Genomic DNA, 16,699 nt, shown 5'->3' on the forward strand with positions numbered 1-16,699 from the left:
TTTTGGTCCTTTTGTCTTTTTTTTGGTCATTTTGTGTCTTTTTTTTTGTCATTTTGTGTCTTTTTTTGGGTCATTTTGTCTTTTTCTAGTCATTTTGTGTCTTTTTGGGGTCATTTTGTGTCTTTTTTAATCATTTTGTGTCTTTTTCTAATCATTGTGTCTTTTTGGTCATTTTGTGTCTTTTTTAGTCCTTTAGTCCAACATAAAATGTGATTTTGAATCTATTTTTTACTTTCAAAACACTATAATGCTCAATAAAGAATTTGAAATGTTGCAAATGTGACCAAAGGTGTCAAATATAAGACATAGACATATAAGAGGGTTCCATCCAGTTCTATCATTTGATACTAAATCTATTTGAGCTTGTCTCCAGTTTTACTTGGTATATCATCATCAAACTGAAACTGGCCTCATGGAGTTTACAGCCAGAACTTTAGAGGTAAATTTACAGTAGGGCTCCACGCTGCTTTGTTTTCTAGTCTGGATGTCATGAAGAAGTCTGGATTTGGCGCTTTTGGAGACTCCAGAAGGTTAAAATGAACAAGAAAACATGAGAAAACAAACAAGTTATTAAGAAGAACAATCCAGATAGGGACACTAATAACCTGAGGATCTACAATGACAAACTGAATTCCACAACAGCACACTTATTGCTTTATATTTTATTTTATGTACAGTACATGTAAAAAAGAAAACAAAAAAAGTAGCCAATAACATTGACCAACGTGGGCAACAGTAGATAGCCATGTTGCTCATACACGGGGGAATCCTGACGGCCGTTTCCCCTCTCAGGCATTCATACGTTTAGACTCTCCCGCTTCTCTTTCTGTTGTGGAAGGAAACCAGCCGGGCTGGACGGCAAACAGTCGAAACCGCAGATTATCTTAATGGGAGGAGTGGCTCACCTGCTCATACACTTCTCCCATTGACAATCCTAGAACAAGTTTCCAGCCTCGATGTGAACAAAGCAACCTGGTCTCACAGAAATCCGTGGAATAGCCACGGATTCGCTCAAATTTCCGTGAAACTGACACGGATTTGGCTACAATGCAAGTTAATGACATCACAGTCATATCCCGTGGCTATTCCATGGATATTTGTTCCTATTGGTTTGTTCCAAGTCACGTGACTTTCAAGGTCCCGGCGGTCAGAACAAAAAACATGGCGGACAGTTCTCTCATTTTTAGTGAAAAAAAATCAATATTTTGACTTAGTTTCTGCATAAAAATGGATTTTGATCACACTTCTAGCGAGAAATATATGTTTTATTTTGTAAATATTCCCTCAGTGAATGTACATATCATCATATCCCGTGGCTATTCCAACATACAAAGTGATTATGTACATTCACTGAGTGAATATTTAGAAAATAAAACATATTTCTCACTACAAATGCGATCAAAATCCATTTTTATGCAGAAACTAAGTCAAAATATTGATTTTTCACAAAAAATGAGAGAACTGTCCGCCATGTTTTTTGGGACCTTGAAAGTCACGTGACTTGGAACAAACCAATAGGAACAAATATCCATGGAATAGCCACGGGATATGACTGTCATTAACTTGCATTGTAGCGAAATCCGTGTCAGTTTCACGGAAATTTGAGCGATTCTGTGGCTATTCCACCGATTTCTGTGAGACCAGGTTGGAACAAAGTGTTCCCAGACAGGCAGGAGGGAGACGGGCTGGTTTAGCTGGACACGACTGTGTGCAATCTTCTCTAAGTTTTTAATACGGACCGGGGCTCGCCAGCCCCCGCCGCCCCCCTCCCCCCTACTCCAACAGTGCTGCTTTCAACCCAAAAGGTCACTAAAGGTCGGCGTTGCAGCCTGCTTTTTGCCAGATGACTCAATAACTGCCTGTTCCGACTAGTAGCGAGCTTTTCTTCAGCAGTTGAATTCACAGTATTCTTACAGCATGTTATTTCTTTTGTTTTTTCTCCCACTCATATAAAGCTTTAACTGATAATGCATAGGGGGCTTTGACACATTTGTTCACCCATGATTCTCCAGTGGAAATGTTAAACAAGGATTTTTTTTGTAGTGTGTGTGTGTTTGTGTGTGTGTGGCAGATAAGCTGAGAGAGAAACGCACCCAAGTCAAATACGAGAATACAGTGTGCACAACCGTCCGTGTCTGGTGCCCCCCGAAATCGTACAATAAAATAAACGAAAATGTTTTTTTTTTTTTGTATCTCCAAGGCCATGGATAGTCAACCACAAAGACTTCTGAACTCCCCTGCTGCCTATCAGGGCTGTATCTCGCAATAGTGTCTCAGACAGGGAGCTTACAGCAGGCCACCAAGGTACAGATAAAGTGCTTTTTTTCTTAAACGTGACGCTTTAAATAATTAAAGTGATGTAAAAAGGCTTCTCGGGGAAAATCAAAGAGTTGGAAGAGGAAGAGAGGAGGGGTTGGGGAGGGGGTTTGTTGTTGACATGACCCTCCTAAAAGTTAAAAAATGAAATGGAAGAGAGACACAACATGATTCTGGAGGAATAGAGTTCAGTATAAATACATCCACAAATCCAACTAATGTCACAGAAGGCTACGAGGATGGAACACTGATCTAGGAGAGTTTGGAACAGTCACTACTGTTTCCTGTTTCTGGATGGAGCCCGTTCACATTTTCTGAAGTTAAGAGGATTCAGGGTAAGACTTTTTAAACCATCGTCCAAGTGGCAGCAGAGGGGGGGCGCCGCGGGGGGGGGGGGGGGGGGGGGGGGGGGGGGTGTTGTTCCTTTGAAGACGCCACCGGTTTCCTCTCACCGGACGACTTGAACACATCAGCGGCGAGCTCCGTGATAATGACAGCAGCAGATTGTAGTAGTAGGGTGGATCATAATAATAAACCGTTACAGATAATAATAATAAATACATTTGGGTCCTTGTAGTGTCGTTATTCGGCTCTATTGAAATATGATTAAAACTAGAAAACAATAAAAACAAAAAAAAAAAAAACGGAGGAATAGTTCATAGTTGACCATGAGATGTCTGGCCCTTTTCTTTTTTTTTTTTTGCATCCTTATCCAGTCTCAACATCACTCCACCTTGGCGGCCATGTTTCAACCAGCCTTGTGAAAAAGAAAAAAAAAAAAAAAAAAAAACGGCATATAAATAGTAGCCGTGGCAACCGCACGTACTCCCTCCTGGGTCTTGATGACACAGTCTGAGAATTCAGAAAAACCTCGGAGACCTCTCTTCAGTCCTCAGCTTCTGCACAAGACAAAAAAAAGGGCACAGAGTAAAGACGGTGAGCAAACAAGGCAGGTCACATTTCCAGTGCAGAGGATTTTTTTTTAACACGGTGTATAAAGGCTCAGTGCTGAGAGAAGATGTGGTTCTCAACATGCCATGTTAGTCATCTGAAGATTAGGGAGCACTGAAGTGAACGTCAGCCACTTTCCAGCCTGCTGAAACCTCCGTGTAGCTGACGGAGCGAGAAAAATGCTTCCTTTATGAGAAAAAGTACCAAATAAAGCCTCATCTTTGCTGTTTATTCTCAACCTTTTTTTCTCTTGGCTACTGAGCCCGTAGCAGAGTAAACAGAAGGGTTGGGAGCAGCCTGGCTGTCTCTCAAATCACTTAAATGACAATATATAACCTGTGAGTGTGTGTTGAGGACCTGCTGTTTGGCTGAACAGTAAAATGCATGAAGGAAACCTGCAGAACAAGCTTGTTATAGCCACAGTACAGCAGTGTGCTTTCAAGGCATGAAAGGAAACCTATTTTTATACACTTACAGAAACGAATACTTACTTTCATTGTGTCTTTTTGTTATTTATTTGGGACTCACCAGGCGTTTTAACAAGCTATTCCTGCTGGCAGTGAGCAGTACAGCCTGTGCTTGCATTAAAGAAGGTATTAATGTTCTCTGCTTTGAACACAGATCACCCAAAAAAGACACAAAATGACCAAAAAAAGACACAAAATGACCAAAAAAAGACACAAAATGACCAGAAAAAACACAAAATTACCCAAAAAAGAAACAAAATGACCAAAGGAGACACAAAATGACTAAAAAAAGACACAAAATGACCAGAAAAAACACAAAATTACCCAAAAAAGAAACAAAATGACCAAAAAAAGACACAAAATGACCAGAAAAAGACACAAAATGACCAGAAAAAACACAAAATTACCCAAAAAAGAAACAAAATGACCAAAGGAGACACAAAATGACCAAAAAAAGACACAAAATGACCAAAAAAAGACACAAAATTACCAGAAAAAACACAAAATTACCCAAAAAAGAAACAAAATGACCAAAGGAGACACAAAATGACTAAAAAAGACACAAAATGACCAAAAAAGTAAACAAAATGACAAAAAAATACACAAAATGACCAAAAAAATACACAAAATGACCAAAAAAAGACATTAAGTGACCAAAAAGACAAAAACACATGAACACTTTAACACAGTGGAGACAGAGCTGACTTCCAAAATGATTTGGCGACCCCCAGAAATCATCTCGCGAACCCCAACTGGGGTCTGGACCCCAAGGTTGAGAACTACTGCACTACACTACTGGCAAATATTTCATACAACTTAATGTCCGAAATCCCAAACTATCCCTTTAAGGGAACATCACTTTCAGATCACAGATTTTAAGGTGAACAAATTGCCGTCTTCTGCTCTGTGTTTACAACTTCACAGCCTGGCTGTCTCTCAAATCACTTAAATGACAATATATAACCTGTGAGTGTGTGTTGAGGACCTGCTGTTTGGCTGAACAGTTAAATGCATGAGGAAACCTGCAGAACAAGCTTGTTATAGCCACAGTACAGCAGTGTGCTTTCAAGACATGAAAGGAAACCTATTTTTATACACTTACAGAAACGAATACTTACTTTCATTGTGTCTTTTTGTTATTTATTTGGGACTCACCAGGCGTTTTAACAAGCTATTCCTGCTGGCAGTGAGCAGTACAGCATGTGCTTGCATTAAAGAAGGTATTAATGTTCTCTGCTTTGAACACAGATCACCCAAAAAAGAAACAAAATGACCAAAAAAAGACACAAAATGACCAGAAAAAAACAGAAAATTACCCAAAAAAGAAACAAAATGACCAAAAAAAGGAAACAAAATGACCAAAAAAGACACAAAATGACCAACAAAGACACAAAATGATCAGAAAAAGCACAAAATTACCCAAAAAAGAAACAAAATGACCAAAGGAGACACAAAATGACTAAAAAAGACACAAAATGACCAAAAAAGTAAACAAAATGACTAAAAAAGACACAAAATGACCAAAAAAGTAAACAAAATGACTAAAAAAAAGACACAAAATGACCAAAAAGGAAACAAAATGACAAAAAAAAGGGCCTCACCAGGCGTTTTAACAAGCTATTCCTGCTGGCAGTAAGCAGTACAGCATGTGCTTGCATTAAAGAAGGTATTAATGTTCTCTGCTTTGAACACAGCAACTCCTTCATGACAAAAATGTGGCTGGTGTCCCTATGCTGGCAAGGCACAGCTAAATATTTGTTTAAATAAGCTATAAGGCTTGTGCAGAATCAAGCTCCCTCAGCTCACATTTCCCTAAATTTTCATATAGACTTGTAGGAATTAGCTACTTTAAAAGAAGTTTGTGGGTAGGAATTGGCAATATGACCTCAAGTGTATTCACAATTCACAGTAATAATGATACGTTTACAAGTTCACCTGTGCAACTTTGAGTGAAGGTCTTACTAGTACTATGTAGGTCTGTCCATAGTTGTCCTTTTAGTCTACACGTAGTTTTGTGGAGTAAAACCTTGTAGTTTCAATTCTACGATTGGAACCGACCAGAGATCAGCAAGTAAGCCAACAGCTTTGCATACACTACACCAGTAGTTCTCAACCTTGGGGTCCTGACCCCAATTGGGGTCGCAAGATGATTTCTGGGGGTCGCCAAATCATTTTGGAAGTCAGCTCTGTCTCCACTGTGTTAAAGTGTTCAAGTGTTTTAGTCTTTTTGGTCATTTTGTGTCTTTTTTGGTCATTTTGTGTCTTTTTTTGATCATTTTGTGGTCAATTTGTGTCTTTTTTTGATCATTTTGTGGTCAATTTGTGTCTTTTTTGGTAATTTTGTTTCCTTTTTTGGTAATTTTGTCTCTTTTGAGGTCATTTTGTGTCTTTTTTGGTCAATTTGTGTCTTTTTTTGGTCATTTCGTTTCTTTTTTGGGTGATCTGAACTGTGCATGTGAGATTCTGTTCAGTGAGTGGGGGTCACGGACAACATGGATGTTAAATTGGGGGTCGCGACTCAAAAAGGTTGAGAACTACTGCACTACACTACTGGCAAATATTTCATACAACTTAATGTCCGAAATCCCAAACTATCCCTATAAAGGTTCCTGAAAACATCACTTTCAGATCACAGGTTTAAAGGTTAACAAATGTTACATCAAGTTACTTGCAGACAGCTGGATTTGTACGAATTACAAGATGGCGTGAGATCACAAGATAATGAAGAACAGCTACCGTGCTAGAAACAGTATTGTCAAATCTCTACTGAAGGACACATTTATACCGTTTATACGCTCATAATGCCCAGCCCTATATCTTGATATAACCTGTGAAATGTATGGACATTTGGTATGTCACCATGGTTACCAAGGATGCTATTGGAGTCTCCATGAATACATAATCGTAATTATTATTATGACAATTATAAAAACCTGTGTAAAATAGTCATTTTTTGAGATATCTCCATCAAATTTGAACTAGGAGTAGGTAATATTTTATACTTTGACCCCATTGTGCTTCCCAGCCCATAAGTCCCAGCTATACTGATCTGCAGGCCTGTATTTACCAAAAATATTCAGGAGGACAATATAAAAAAACCCCACATTTTTCAGTGTATTTCAACTTCCATCACTCAATAAGAGTAGTGCTTACAGTTATTCTGACTCTTTGGGCATAAACTCTAGAGTGTTACCTTTAAAATGTGACTAAAACCACAGATTTACTGCAAACTATTCAAAAACAGCTTTCAATTTACTTTGGGGATGTCTTTGTTGTGTGTGTGGTTTTAAGGCGTTTAAAAGGTTAATTTGCAGGAATGTAAAGTGGTTAAACTGATAAGAAGCGCATACCAATTCAAATTTCTCATAAAACTGGATGAATGTACACAAAGTCTTTATTTGTTGTGGTTATTTCACATCGATCGCTGCGATATAGACTATTTGAATTGCCAGAAGACATATTACAGTCATGGAAAAAATATTAGAGCATTGTTTTCTTCAATTTCTTGTTCATTTTAATGCCTGGTACATTTGTTTGGACAAATATCAAATAATGATAACAACAAAACTAGCTCATAAAAGTTTAATTTAAGAGCTGATATCGAGACATTTTACATGAACAAGAAAGCAAGGGTGGTCTAATATTTTTTCCATGACTGTATGCCAAGGTTATTATAGTTAACGAAAACTAATGAAATAACGAAAACTAGAATAGAAAAGACATTTTCATTAACTGAAATAAAAATGTGTTTTTTAAAAAAATGATAACTAACTGAAACTGTATTTTGTGGTAACAAAACTAACTAAAATAATAGTGAAAATGTTCTTCGTTTTCGTCTTTGTCAACTTTTTTCATACGTAAACCTTTTTGGTTGATATGAAATCTATTTCATCTATTTGGTTTTATGAGTTAATAAACTTATTAGGGCTGGAAAAAAAAGGTAAAATATAACGTACATTTCAGAATTATACAAGTAGGCCTTTTTTCAGGGAACAAGAAATGGGTTAACAACTTAACTCTATGGAGTCTTGGGCTATTTTGCCCATTTTTTAATTATTTTCATGTCTTTGTAAGTCATTTTGTGTCTTTTTTTAGTCATTTTGTGTCTTTTGGTGTCTTTTTTGTCATTTTGCGTCTTTTTTTTGGTCATTTTGTGTCTTTTTTTAGTCCTTTAGTCCAACATAAAATGTGATTTTGAATCTTTTTTTTACTTTCAAAACACTATCATGCTCAATAAAGAATTTTAAATGTTGCAAATGTGCATTCATTTCAGAGTACACTGAGACATTAAACTGCATCATTTTCAATTAAATTCTAGAAAAGTTGGTGTGTTCTAAAACTTTTGACCAGTAGTGTATATATTGTAAGAGATTTGAAATGACTTATATTCTAACCCTATGCACTGAGGATCATACTTTTGCAGCTAACAAAGTGAGGAACACTTTAAATGGATGTGAATAGCATCTTTATGGTGTCTCATTTAATCGGCAGGATATTTTAGGGTATGGAATGCCATTAGGACATCAGGGCTCTACGGGGACTACAGTAACTCTGAGGTCTGACACCCGAGCTGGCAAAATACACTCGCTGAACCTTTCTCTGCTTACTCTTTATAACAAAGAGCTGTGTACAAAACGTTCAGGTGGCAGCTTCACTGACTGGCGGTTAAAAGGACAAACAGTGGTGGCGGCTGGTCGTATCAGCTGCAGCTTATTAATGATAATTCAGTGAGTAACTTGATAACAGGCCAAAATTAAACCTGTCACTTATCTGGTTAGAGCACTCTCTGCCTCCCAGTGTCTGGACTCAGCCAGAGATCATGTGCAAGGGAAGAAAAGCAACCTGGTCTCACAGGAATCCGTGAAATAGCCACGGATTCGCTTAACTCAAAATCCGTGGAATAGCCACGGAATCACTCGAATTTCCGTGAAACTGACACAGATTTGGCTACAATGCAAGTTAATGACAGTCATATCCCGTGGCTTTAATCTTTGGTCAAAAGATCATATTTTTTTCCCTGGTCATATACTGTACCTCTTCATACTGTCTGCAGGGAACTAATTGCTAGTTTGTCCTTTTTGTAACCACAGCTATTTCCCAACACTATTTGCATTGAGCTTTGTTTCTCTCTGTATTGTGTTTCCTGAAGCCAGAGTACACACAACCAACATAGCATCTCCCCTTTGTGCCAGCCCTTATCTGCCCTGCTGCAATGTTTGTCCAACAATAGAGAAGTTTTCTAAGTTAACCACATAAAAGTTTGTTGTTGAACTTTCAGGTGAGGTGAAGGGCCTAGAGTTAATGAATCAAAGAAAAAGCCAATATCCAATTCTTACCCAGCTCCATTTTAAGTTTTAGAAAGCACAGGGACACTAGGGTTGTCAAAGGTATCGATACTCAAAAAAGTATCGATACTAAAACGTATCCGGATACGATACTCATTTTCAAAAGTATTGATAAATAATAATAATAATAAATAAATCAAGCACGTAGTATGCCCATATTACGTTAATTGACACAGTGTCAGTATACATAAGCATTAAGAGTTAATAAGTTAAATAAATGTTGGTGACTGAAAAGTGTTATTTTCTCTCTTGAAGTCCCAGAATGAAGCAGAGAAAAGTCGACCTGCAACCATCAGCAACACACACAGCCGAAAATATGCCGAAACTGTTTTTTATTATAAATATTTAACCTGTGGTTCTGTTAATTTTTACATGTTGCATTTTTCTTGTTAACCCATTGAGGCCTAAAACGCCTGTAAAACCTCTGGCCGATTTTAAAATAACCCCCTAAAACCTGAAGTTTTTCTGGAAATTCAACAGAAGTGTCAACGCTTCTACTAAATAATAGATTTTTCAGCCTCTGTAGCACAAAGAAATGAAATTCAAAAAGTATTTGAGAGCTTATACAAATACTACAAAATGATGTATCCGCTTTCCAGGCTTCAATGGGTTAATAAAAGTATTTCTGTTAGATTTTGGGGTCTTTGTTTTTATCCTCGTGGTATCGAAAATGGTATCGAGTATCGAATATTCTCCTGAGTATCTGTATCGAGTTGAACATTTAGTATCGTGACAACCCTAAAGGGACACAAATAATAAATAGTAGATGTGATATAACAACATATATGCTCCCCGCCTCCGTAACTCACTACCACCCCAACTCAGGAACATTGACTCACTCCCCCATTTCAAATCACAACTCAAAACACATCTGTTTAAAACTGCTTATTCCCTCTGATCACAATTACCCTGTCCAATCTATCTTTTGTATTGTATTGTTATTAATTCTGTGTATTTCATTGCTGAATCTTTTCTATCTTTTTTGTACGGTGTCCTTGAGTGCCAAGAAAGGCGCCTCCAAATAAAATGTATTATTATTATTAATATTATTATTATATAACATAACATTAACTAACCTACGTGTCACCGTGGGAAAGCAGCGATGTAATCTCCGGGCTCATGTGGCCCACGGCCTTGGCTGCCTCCAGGATGGCTCTCCGGTACATCCCTTTCTTCTTGCGGTTGAAGCGGGACCTGAAGAGCTCCCTGAAGGGCGACAGTTTGGCAACGGAGAGCTGGGAGGTGGTGGGCGAACCGAACCACGCCACCTTGGCCTGGGGCCACTGGGCCTCGCAACTGGCCGTCTCCTGTTTCCGAGTGCCGCTGATGCTGAGGACGCGCGCCGGCCACCAGGGGAAGCCGTGGATCTTCCCCCAGACGATGTCGCCCACCGCCACGGCGTGACCCTCCTCCGTTACGCACTTGGTCATGCTACGGGTGTGCAGCCGCACCGTAAGCGGCGGCACCGTCTTGCAGTCTTCCCGCGAGGGTACGGACGACGAGGTGACGGACAGGTCTTCACCCGGAGCCAGGTCGCACAGCTCTGGCGAGGTGCCGTCGGAGCTGAAGGACTTGGACTCGTCCAGACTGTCGCTGCTGCAGACCGACAGGCTGGAAGAATCCGCTTTACGCTTACGGAAATTGATAAGCAGCGTGAGGTCGCTGTGGCCGCGATCCGCCTCCTCTCCCGAACTCCCCGACCACAACTCCAAAGAGTTTTTACCTTCCCCCGAGTCTTCAGAGTGGGGGAGGCAGGGACCGGGCACCCTGGGGCTCCGTCTCCTGGTGCCCCCTACGAACTCCGCCTCGTACTCGACCACGCCCTCCTCGCTCTCCCTCTGAGGGGGTCTCAAGTGGATCTTTGGAGAAGGCAAGTCCTGACCCACGGTCGTAAAAGGCCTGGTTAGTTTGAGTTTGGGAATGGACACGGTGAGGCCGGACCTTGTGGCATCTAAAATGTGCCGTTGCTCCTTCGTGGGGTCAGAAGGCGTCTTGCCATTTTCTCCCACACCGTTCTGCACCAGCTGTTTGGGGCAGAATGGTTTGACTGAACCGTGGACCCTAGCGGGGATCTTCATGACTTCCCCCTTGCCCTGTGGAGTGCTGTAGGAGATCTTTATGACAGGACTGTGGGGGATAACGTCACCTCCGGGGAACTTCTCCCCTTCAGATTCCCCCCTTTTGTCCTTCCTGAGGCGCTTGCTGTCAAGGCTCGTGCCGTTTTCACGTCTCTTAGTGTCCTTGGACGCGACTACATCCTCTTTTCTCGACAGCTTCGACGGAGTGTCCTTGTCATCGGCCTCGTCGTCGCTCTGTAGTGCGTTCTCTTTTCTAGAATTCTTAGTGTTGCTTATGCCGTCTTTGCTGTCCTCGTCACTATTCAGTGTGTTCTTGCACTTTTCACACAGTACCTGCCGCGGCCGCAAACGGATAGTACTCATGGTCATGCGGCCTGGCTCTCGCGACCGCCTCTTCTTTCTCTTGATTGGTCGCGGAGGGGGCTGAGGTACCCATTGGCTGTAGCTGTGGCGCACCCATAAGGGCTGAGGGAAGGGGGCTCCTTCAAAATAAGGAGGGTAAGGAGTCTGTCCAGCTGGTACTGGTGTGGGTATAGGGCAGGAAGGAGGTGCAGCAGGTATACTGCTTTCTGGGAGAGTGTTTTCATCCTTTGGTCTTTGCGAAGCCTGGCTGGGAGATTTGGAAACCGGCTCCTCACTCAGAACTTCTGGGACTTCACAAGCTGGTGTAGGTATTGGGCAGTCCTCAAGTTTTGCTGTGAACTCTGGTAGACAGAATAGCCCAGTCCTGAAGAGAAGAAGAGAAGAAAAAAAAAAGAAAAAACAAATTAACAACTGTGTCTCATTGAGCTTCACAAGTCAAGTTATGCAAGCCAACACAAGCATGTCTTGTTCCACATGACAAGCATTTTTTGAATTTTTTAGTTAAGCAATTTCCTCCACAAGAACGACACTGTAATGCCGTACTTGTATTTCACCATGTCAGATGAGTTAAGGCCAGTGGGACAGCACAAATCAAATACCTCACTGTTTAAATTAAGCCAAAAGGAAAAGAGCTCAAAGCTCTCAAAACAGTTTGAAGCTTCCCCTATAAAAGAGGCCTAACACAGGGTTTCAGGAGGAAAAAAAAACCTATTTTACCTTTTTGTTTAGCTTTGACAGACACACTCTCTGTCACCTGTGTGCTGAAAATTCTTTACGTGTGGGGGTTGGGGTCTGCAAACAGCCATGCAGTTATCTGTCCTGCTGCCTCGGGCCACAGAAACGGAGTGATAGTATCACTGCACCTCTCTGAGTGATTTTATGTGTTCTTTTCCTACTCTAGCACCAGCAAACATGTCCAAAGAAGGCCCAAGTGCCAAGGAGTCTTTGAGAGGTGGCTGGCAGGCAACAGTAACATGGCTGTGCTGCTTTAGTCAGGAGACAGCAGACAAAGAGACTACAGGATGCCCAGGAACCCCCCTCCCTCCCCAACATCTGACTGAACAAAAACAATCCCATGAATCACTCGGGATTCAGAGATGTAGGGAAGGAGCCAGGAGATTTCAGTTTGTTTTTACATCCGTGTCTATTCGGGGCTTATGTGTGGTGGGATTATTAATTAGTGCACATTTGGGGAGCCCAATTTCCTCCCCAGGAGAAGTAACTGGCAGGCACCTCCGAAATAATAGTCTCTCGGTGCAGCTTGTTCCTCTCACCTTTTTATATGTGCCCCCTAAAGCAGTCGAATATTAGCCTTCACAGTGATTGACACGGCACAAACAGGGCTGCCTGTGGCAGGGAACAGGCAGTGCTAGTTAAGCACAGTACAAGGACGCAGCATATGACCAGCCATGATTCACCGTGCTGTTGCCATTTCACGTTGTGTACAGTGTAACTAGATGTGGAGATCTGCCTGAATGATAGGCCTAGAAGGTGACATTAAAATAAACCTGCGGGGAGACAATGACAGGAAATGTATTTCCATGAGCTGAAAAGGAAGAAGAAGTCAAATTTTGTCAGTGACAAGGCCTAAAATATGGGCCTATTTTAGGTTATTCCAAGGCCTGCCTTTTCCCATTTGGGTGGGTTATTTTCAGGGCAGCTTGAGCTCTCGAATGAAAAACCATCTAAGCATACTAAGGGGCAAAGCTGGTCAGATTCTGATTCTGCTAGTCTATAAATAGTCTAAAGCCAGTGGCTTTTAAGGTACACAGCACCAAGAGCAACAGAGGGCTTATAACATGTGACACACCCTGAGAGATAAGACACAACATTGATAACTGTCATATTTGACTCATAAGGTTTTTCTGATTTGATCACTATTGTGTCTTCTTGTTAACTGGGGAGAGTGGGCCTTTTGTCAAGCACACAGCCTAAGATGGTCACTGGATGGATGTTGGAAAAGCAGGTTTAAAGAAAAAGCATTAGAGTTGAGACTGATCAAATCCCACATGCATCTTTATTATTACCATTTTCTATTGTTTCTGAAGATCAAAGGGAACTGGTTATGAAGAGCCCTTTCTCAAAGCAGCAACTGTATTTAAGATGATTGCAATTGAAACATCAGCTCATAAAACTAGTATTCAATACAATGCCATTCCTATGTACTAACACATGAAAACATAAGTGATTTAGTGAACACTATCCAGCCAGGGCCTAGCCTTTTACTGAAAACGTTTGAGCTGCTCTGTATTTGATTAGGCTAACAATAAGCTATAGATGAACCCACTGACATTAGTTATTGTTCAAGACAAGTCATAAACAATGTATGCAGATAGGGACACTAACTTGACATGCTGTATTTAATCGCCCTAAAACAATGTATATAACCACCTCATTATGAGCTTAAATTAAATGAGTTTGCAATTAGCCGAGCAGCTAGCTGATAGCTTCCCTGTCAGCTACAATAACCTATAATAACGAGTCTTTTGTATGGGAGGCCCTGTTAGCTCCCAGCTAGCTAGCTCCGAAGCTAACCAGCTAGCTTCGCCTCGTTAGCATCAAAGGTAGATTAGCCGTTGCCTGAGTTTAAAAGCAAATCAATTTCAAACATAAATATATTGACATGCTGTGTTTAATCGCCCTAAAACAATATATATATATATAACCATCTCATTTATGAGCTTAAATTAAATGAGTTTGCAATTAGCCGAGCCAGCTAGCTAGCTGATAGCTTCCCTGTCAGCTACAATAACCTATAACGGAGCCCTGTTAGCTCCCAGCTAGCTCCGAAGCTAACCAGCTAGCTTCGACTCGTTAGCATCAAAGGTAGATTAGCCCGTTACCTGAGTTTAAAAGCAAATCAATTTCAAACATAAATATATTGACATGCTGTATAAAACAATATATATATATATATATATATATAACCATCTCATTTATGAGCTTAAATTAAATGAGTTTGCAATTAGCCGAGCCAGCTAGCTGATAGCTTCCCTGTCAGCTACAACAACCTATAATAACGGAGCCCTGTTAGCTCCCAGCTAGCCAGCTAGCTCCGAAGCTAACCAGCTAGCTCCGAAGCTAACCAGCTAGCTTCGCCTCGTTAGCATCAAAGGTAGATTAGCCGTTACCTGAGTTTAAAAGCAAAATCAATTCCAAATTTTTAAATATAAACAGATAATAAACGAACTCACTTTTTGTTGCAGTCCAGTAATATCCCCGTATAGTTCCTTTCTCGGTAGGTCAGCGTCACCACCAGTGTATCGTTAACTATTTGATCGATAGTGACAGGTACCCGAGAGCCGGCCCGCAGCTCCTCGGCCACAGCCTCCATGTTTCCCGGCGTCAAGTGTCCGGCTCGGCGGTGCTCGATCCCGGCCAAGGGAGCCACGGTCGCGTCGGCTAAAGATCCGTCTCCCCTTCGCTATTGGAGCAGGAGGCTACACCAGGGCATGAAATGACGCCATCACCCCCACCAAGTCAATTACACCAGCACTGCCACCGCTGACATCACGCTCCCTGAGCTGGAGGAGCAGAAACCTCCAGACAAGGCCGACCCTCCGCCTCACTTTGACTGCTTTGATGCCATTCACAAGGAGAGACTTTACCTTCTGTTTTAAAACAGCGAGAGGCTATAATGGCGATTCTGTTCAACCCTGTACCACCATTATAGTGGAAAATGCATCAACTATGACTGCATTTTCTCATATGTTGCAAAAGTGAGATCACTGTGACCTCTAAATATACATATATTAATATACAAATAACTACAATTAATTGTACTTTTACAGCTGCAGCATCAAATGTGCTACCAAAATACACCAAAAATCCTTCCATTTAACCCTCTGGGGTCTGAGCCTATTCTGGCCGTTTTTGAATACTTTTTATTTTGCCCTTCATGAACCAAATGCTTTTTTTTTTTTTTCAATACCCATATTTGGTATCCATTTTTCTTCACCTATATGATCTGGCAGTTATTTTCTCACTTTAACCTACTTTATCTCAAAAATCATGAAATCTTAGTTGAAAAATATACTATTTACTACAATAAAAACCACAAATATGCTCAATGGAACTTGTAAATGTAAACATAGGATACAATTATGAACATATAAAAAGGTAATGATTTAAATATGATAAAAATATATACAAAAAAGTCCCTAAATCTTTAGATAGAGAGATAAACTCTAAAGGTAGAGATAAACTGACATCACGCTCCCTGAGCTGGAGGAGCAGAAACCTCCAGACAAGGCCGACCCTCCGCCTCACTTTGACTGCTTTGATGCCATTCACAAGGAGAGACTTCACCTTCTGTTTTACACAGCGAGAGGCTTCTGTTCAACCCTGTACCACCATTATAGTGGAAAATGGATCAACTATGAATGCATTTTCTCATATGTTGCAAAAGTGAGATCACTGTGACCTCTAAAAATACATCATAATACATAGACATCAACCTAAACTACAATTATTTGTACTTTTACAGCTGCAGCATCAAATGTGCTACCAAAATACACCTCAAATCTTTCAATTTTATATTTGGTATCCACTTTTCTTCACCTATATGATCTGACAATTATTTTGTCACTTTATCAACATATTGAGCCCAAAAATCATGAAATCTTAGTTGAAAAATGATACTATTTACTACAATAAAAACCACAAATATGCTCAATGAACTGTTTTGGAACTTGAAAATGTAAACATAGGATACAATTATGAACATATTAAAAGGTAATAATAAAATTCCATACAAACATGTACATTTATAGGCTTTTTTCCATTGTTAGCTTCAACTCTTCAAAACAAACTATGTGTGAAAAAACAGAGAGCTACACCAATGCTCAAATATTTCCGTAATATGCTTTGATGCCATTCACAAGTAGAGACTTTACCTCCGTTTTACACAGCGAGAGGCTAATGGCGATTCTGTTCAACCCTGTACCACCATTATAGTGGAAAATGCATCAACTATGAATGCATTTTCTAATATGTTGCAAGCGGTGAAACAAAAGTGAGATCACTGTGACCTCTAAATATACATAGACATATACAGGCATCAATCTAAACTACAATTATTTGTACTTTTTTACAGCTACAGCATCAAATGTGCTACCAAAATACACCTCAAATCCTTTTATTTTGGCCGTTTTTGAATACTTTTTATTTTGCCCTTCAT

At 40.3% G+C, this 16,699-nt stretch overlaps 1 protein-coding gene across 2 annotated transcripts; it reads right to left on the reverse strand.

The window, feature by feature from the left end:
- Window positions 1-2,817: 2,817 nt before the first annotated feature.
- On the reverse strand, window positions 2,818-15,259 carry pwwp2b (PWWP domain containing 2B). Of its 2 annotated transcripts, none has more exons than XM_059359873.1 (3): window positions 14,715-15,259; window positions 10,160-11,884; window positions 2,818-3,215 (listed from the first exon to the last, which is right to left on the reverse strand). In XM_059359873.1, exons 1-3 carry the CDS (start codon window positions 14,852-14,854, stop codon window positions 3,209-3,211), a joined length of 1,872 nt encoding a protein of 623 aa, XP_059215856.1. In that variant the 5' UTR covers window positions 14,855-15,259; the 3' UTR covers window positions 2,818-3,208. The 2 variants fall into 2 exon arrangements, with proteins under 2 accessions (XP_059215856.1, XP_059215857.1); XM_059359874.1 differs by having other exon boundaries at window positions 10,156-11,884; window positions 14,715-15,258.
- Window positions 15,260-16,699: the final 1,440 nt, after the last annotated feature.

Source organism: Centropristis striata, chromosome 20 (genome assembly GCF_030273125.1).
Source record: "Centropristis striata isolate RG_2023a ecotype Rhode Island chromosome 20, C.striata_1.0, whole genome shotgun sequence".
NCBI classification, from domain to species: Eukaryota; Metazoa; Chordata; class Actinopteri; order Perciformes; family Serranidae; genus Centropristis; species Centropristis striata.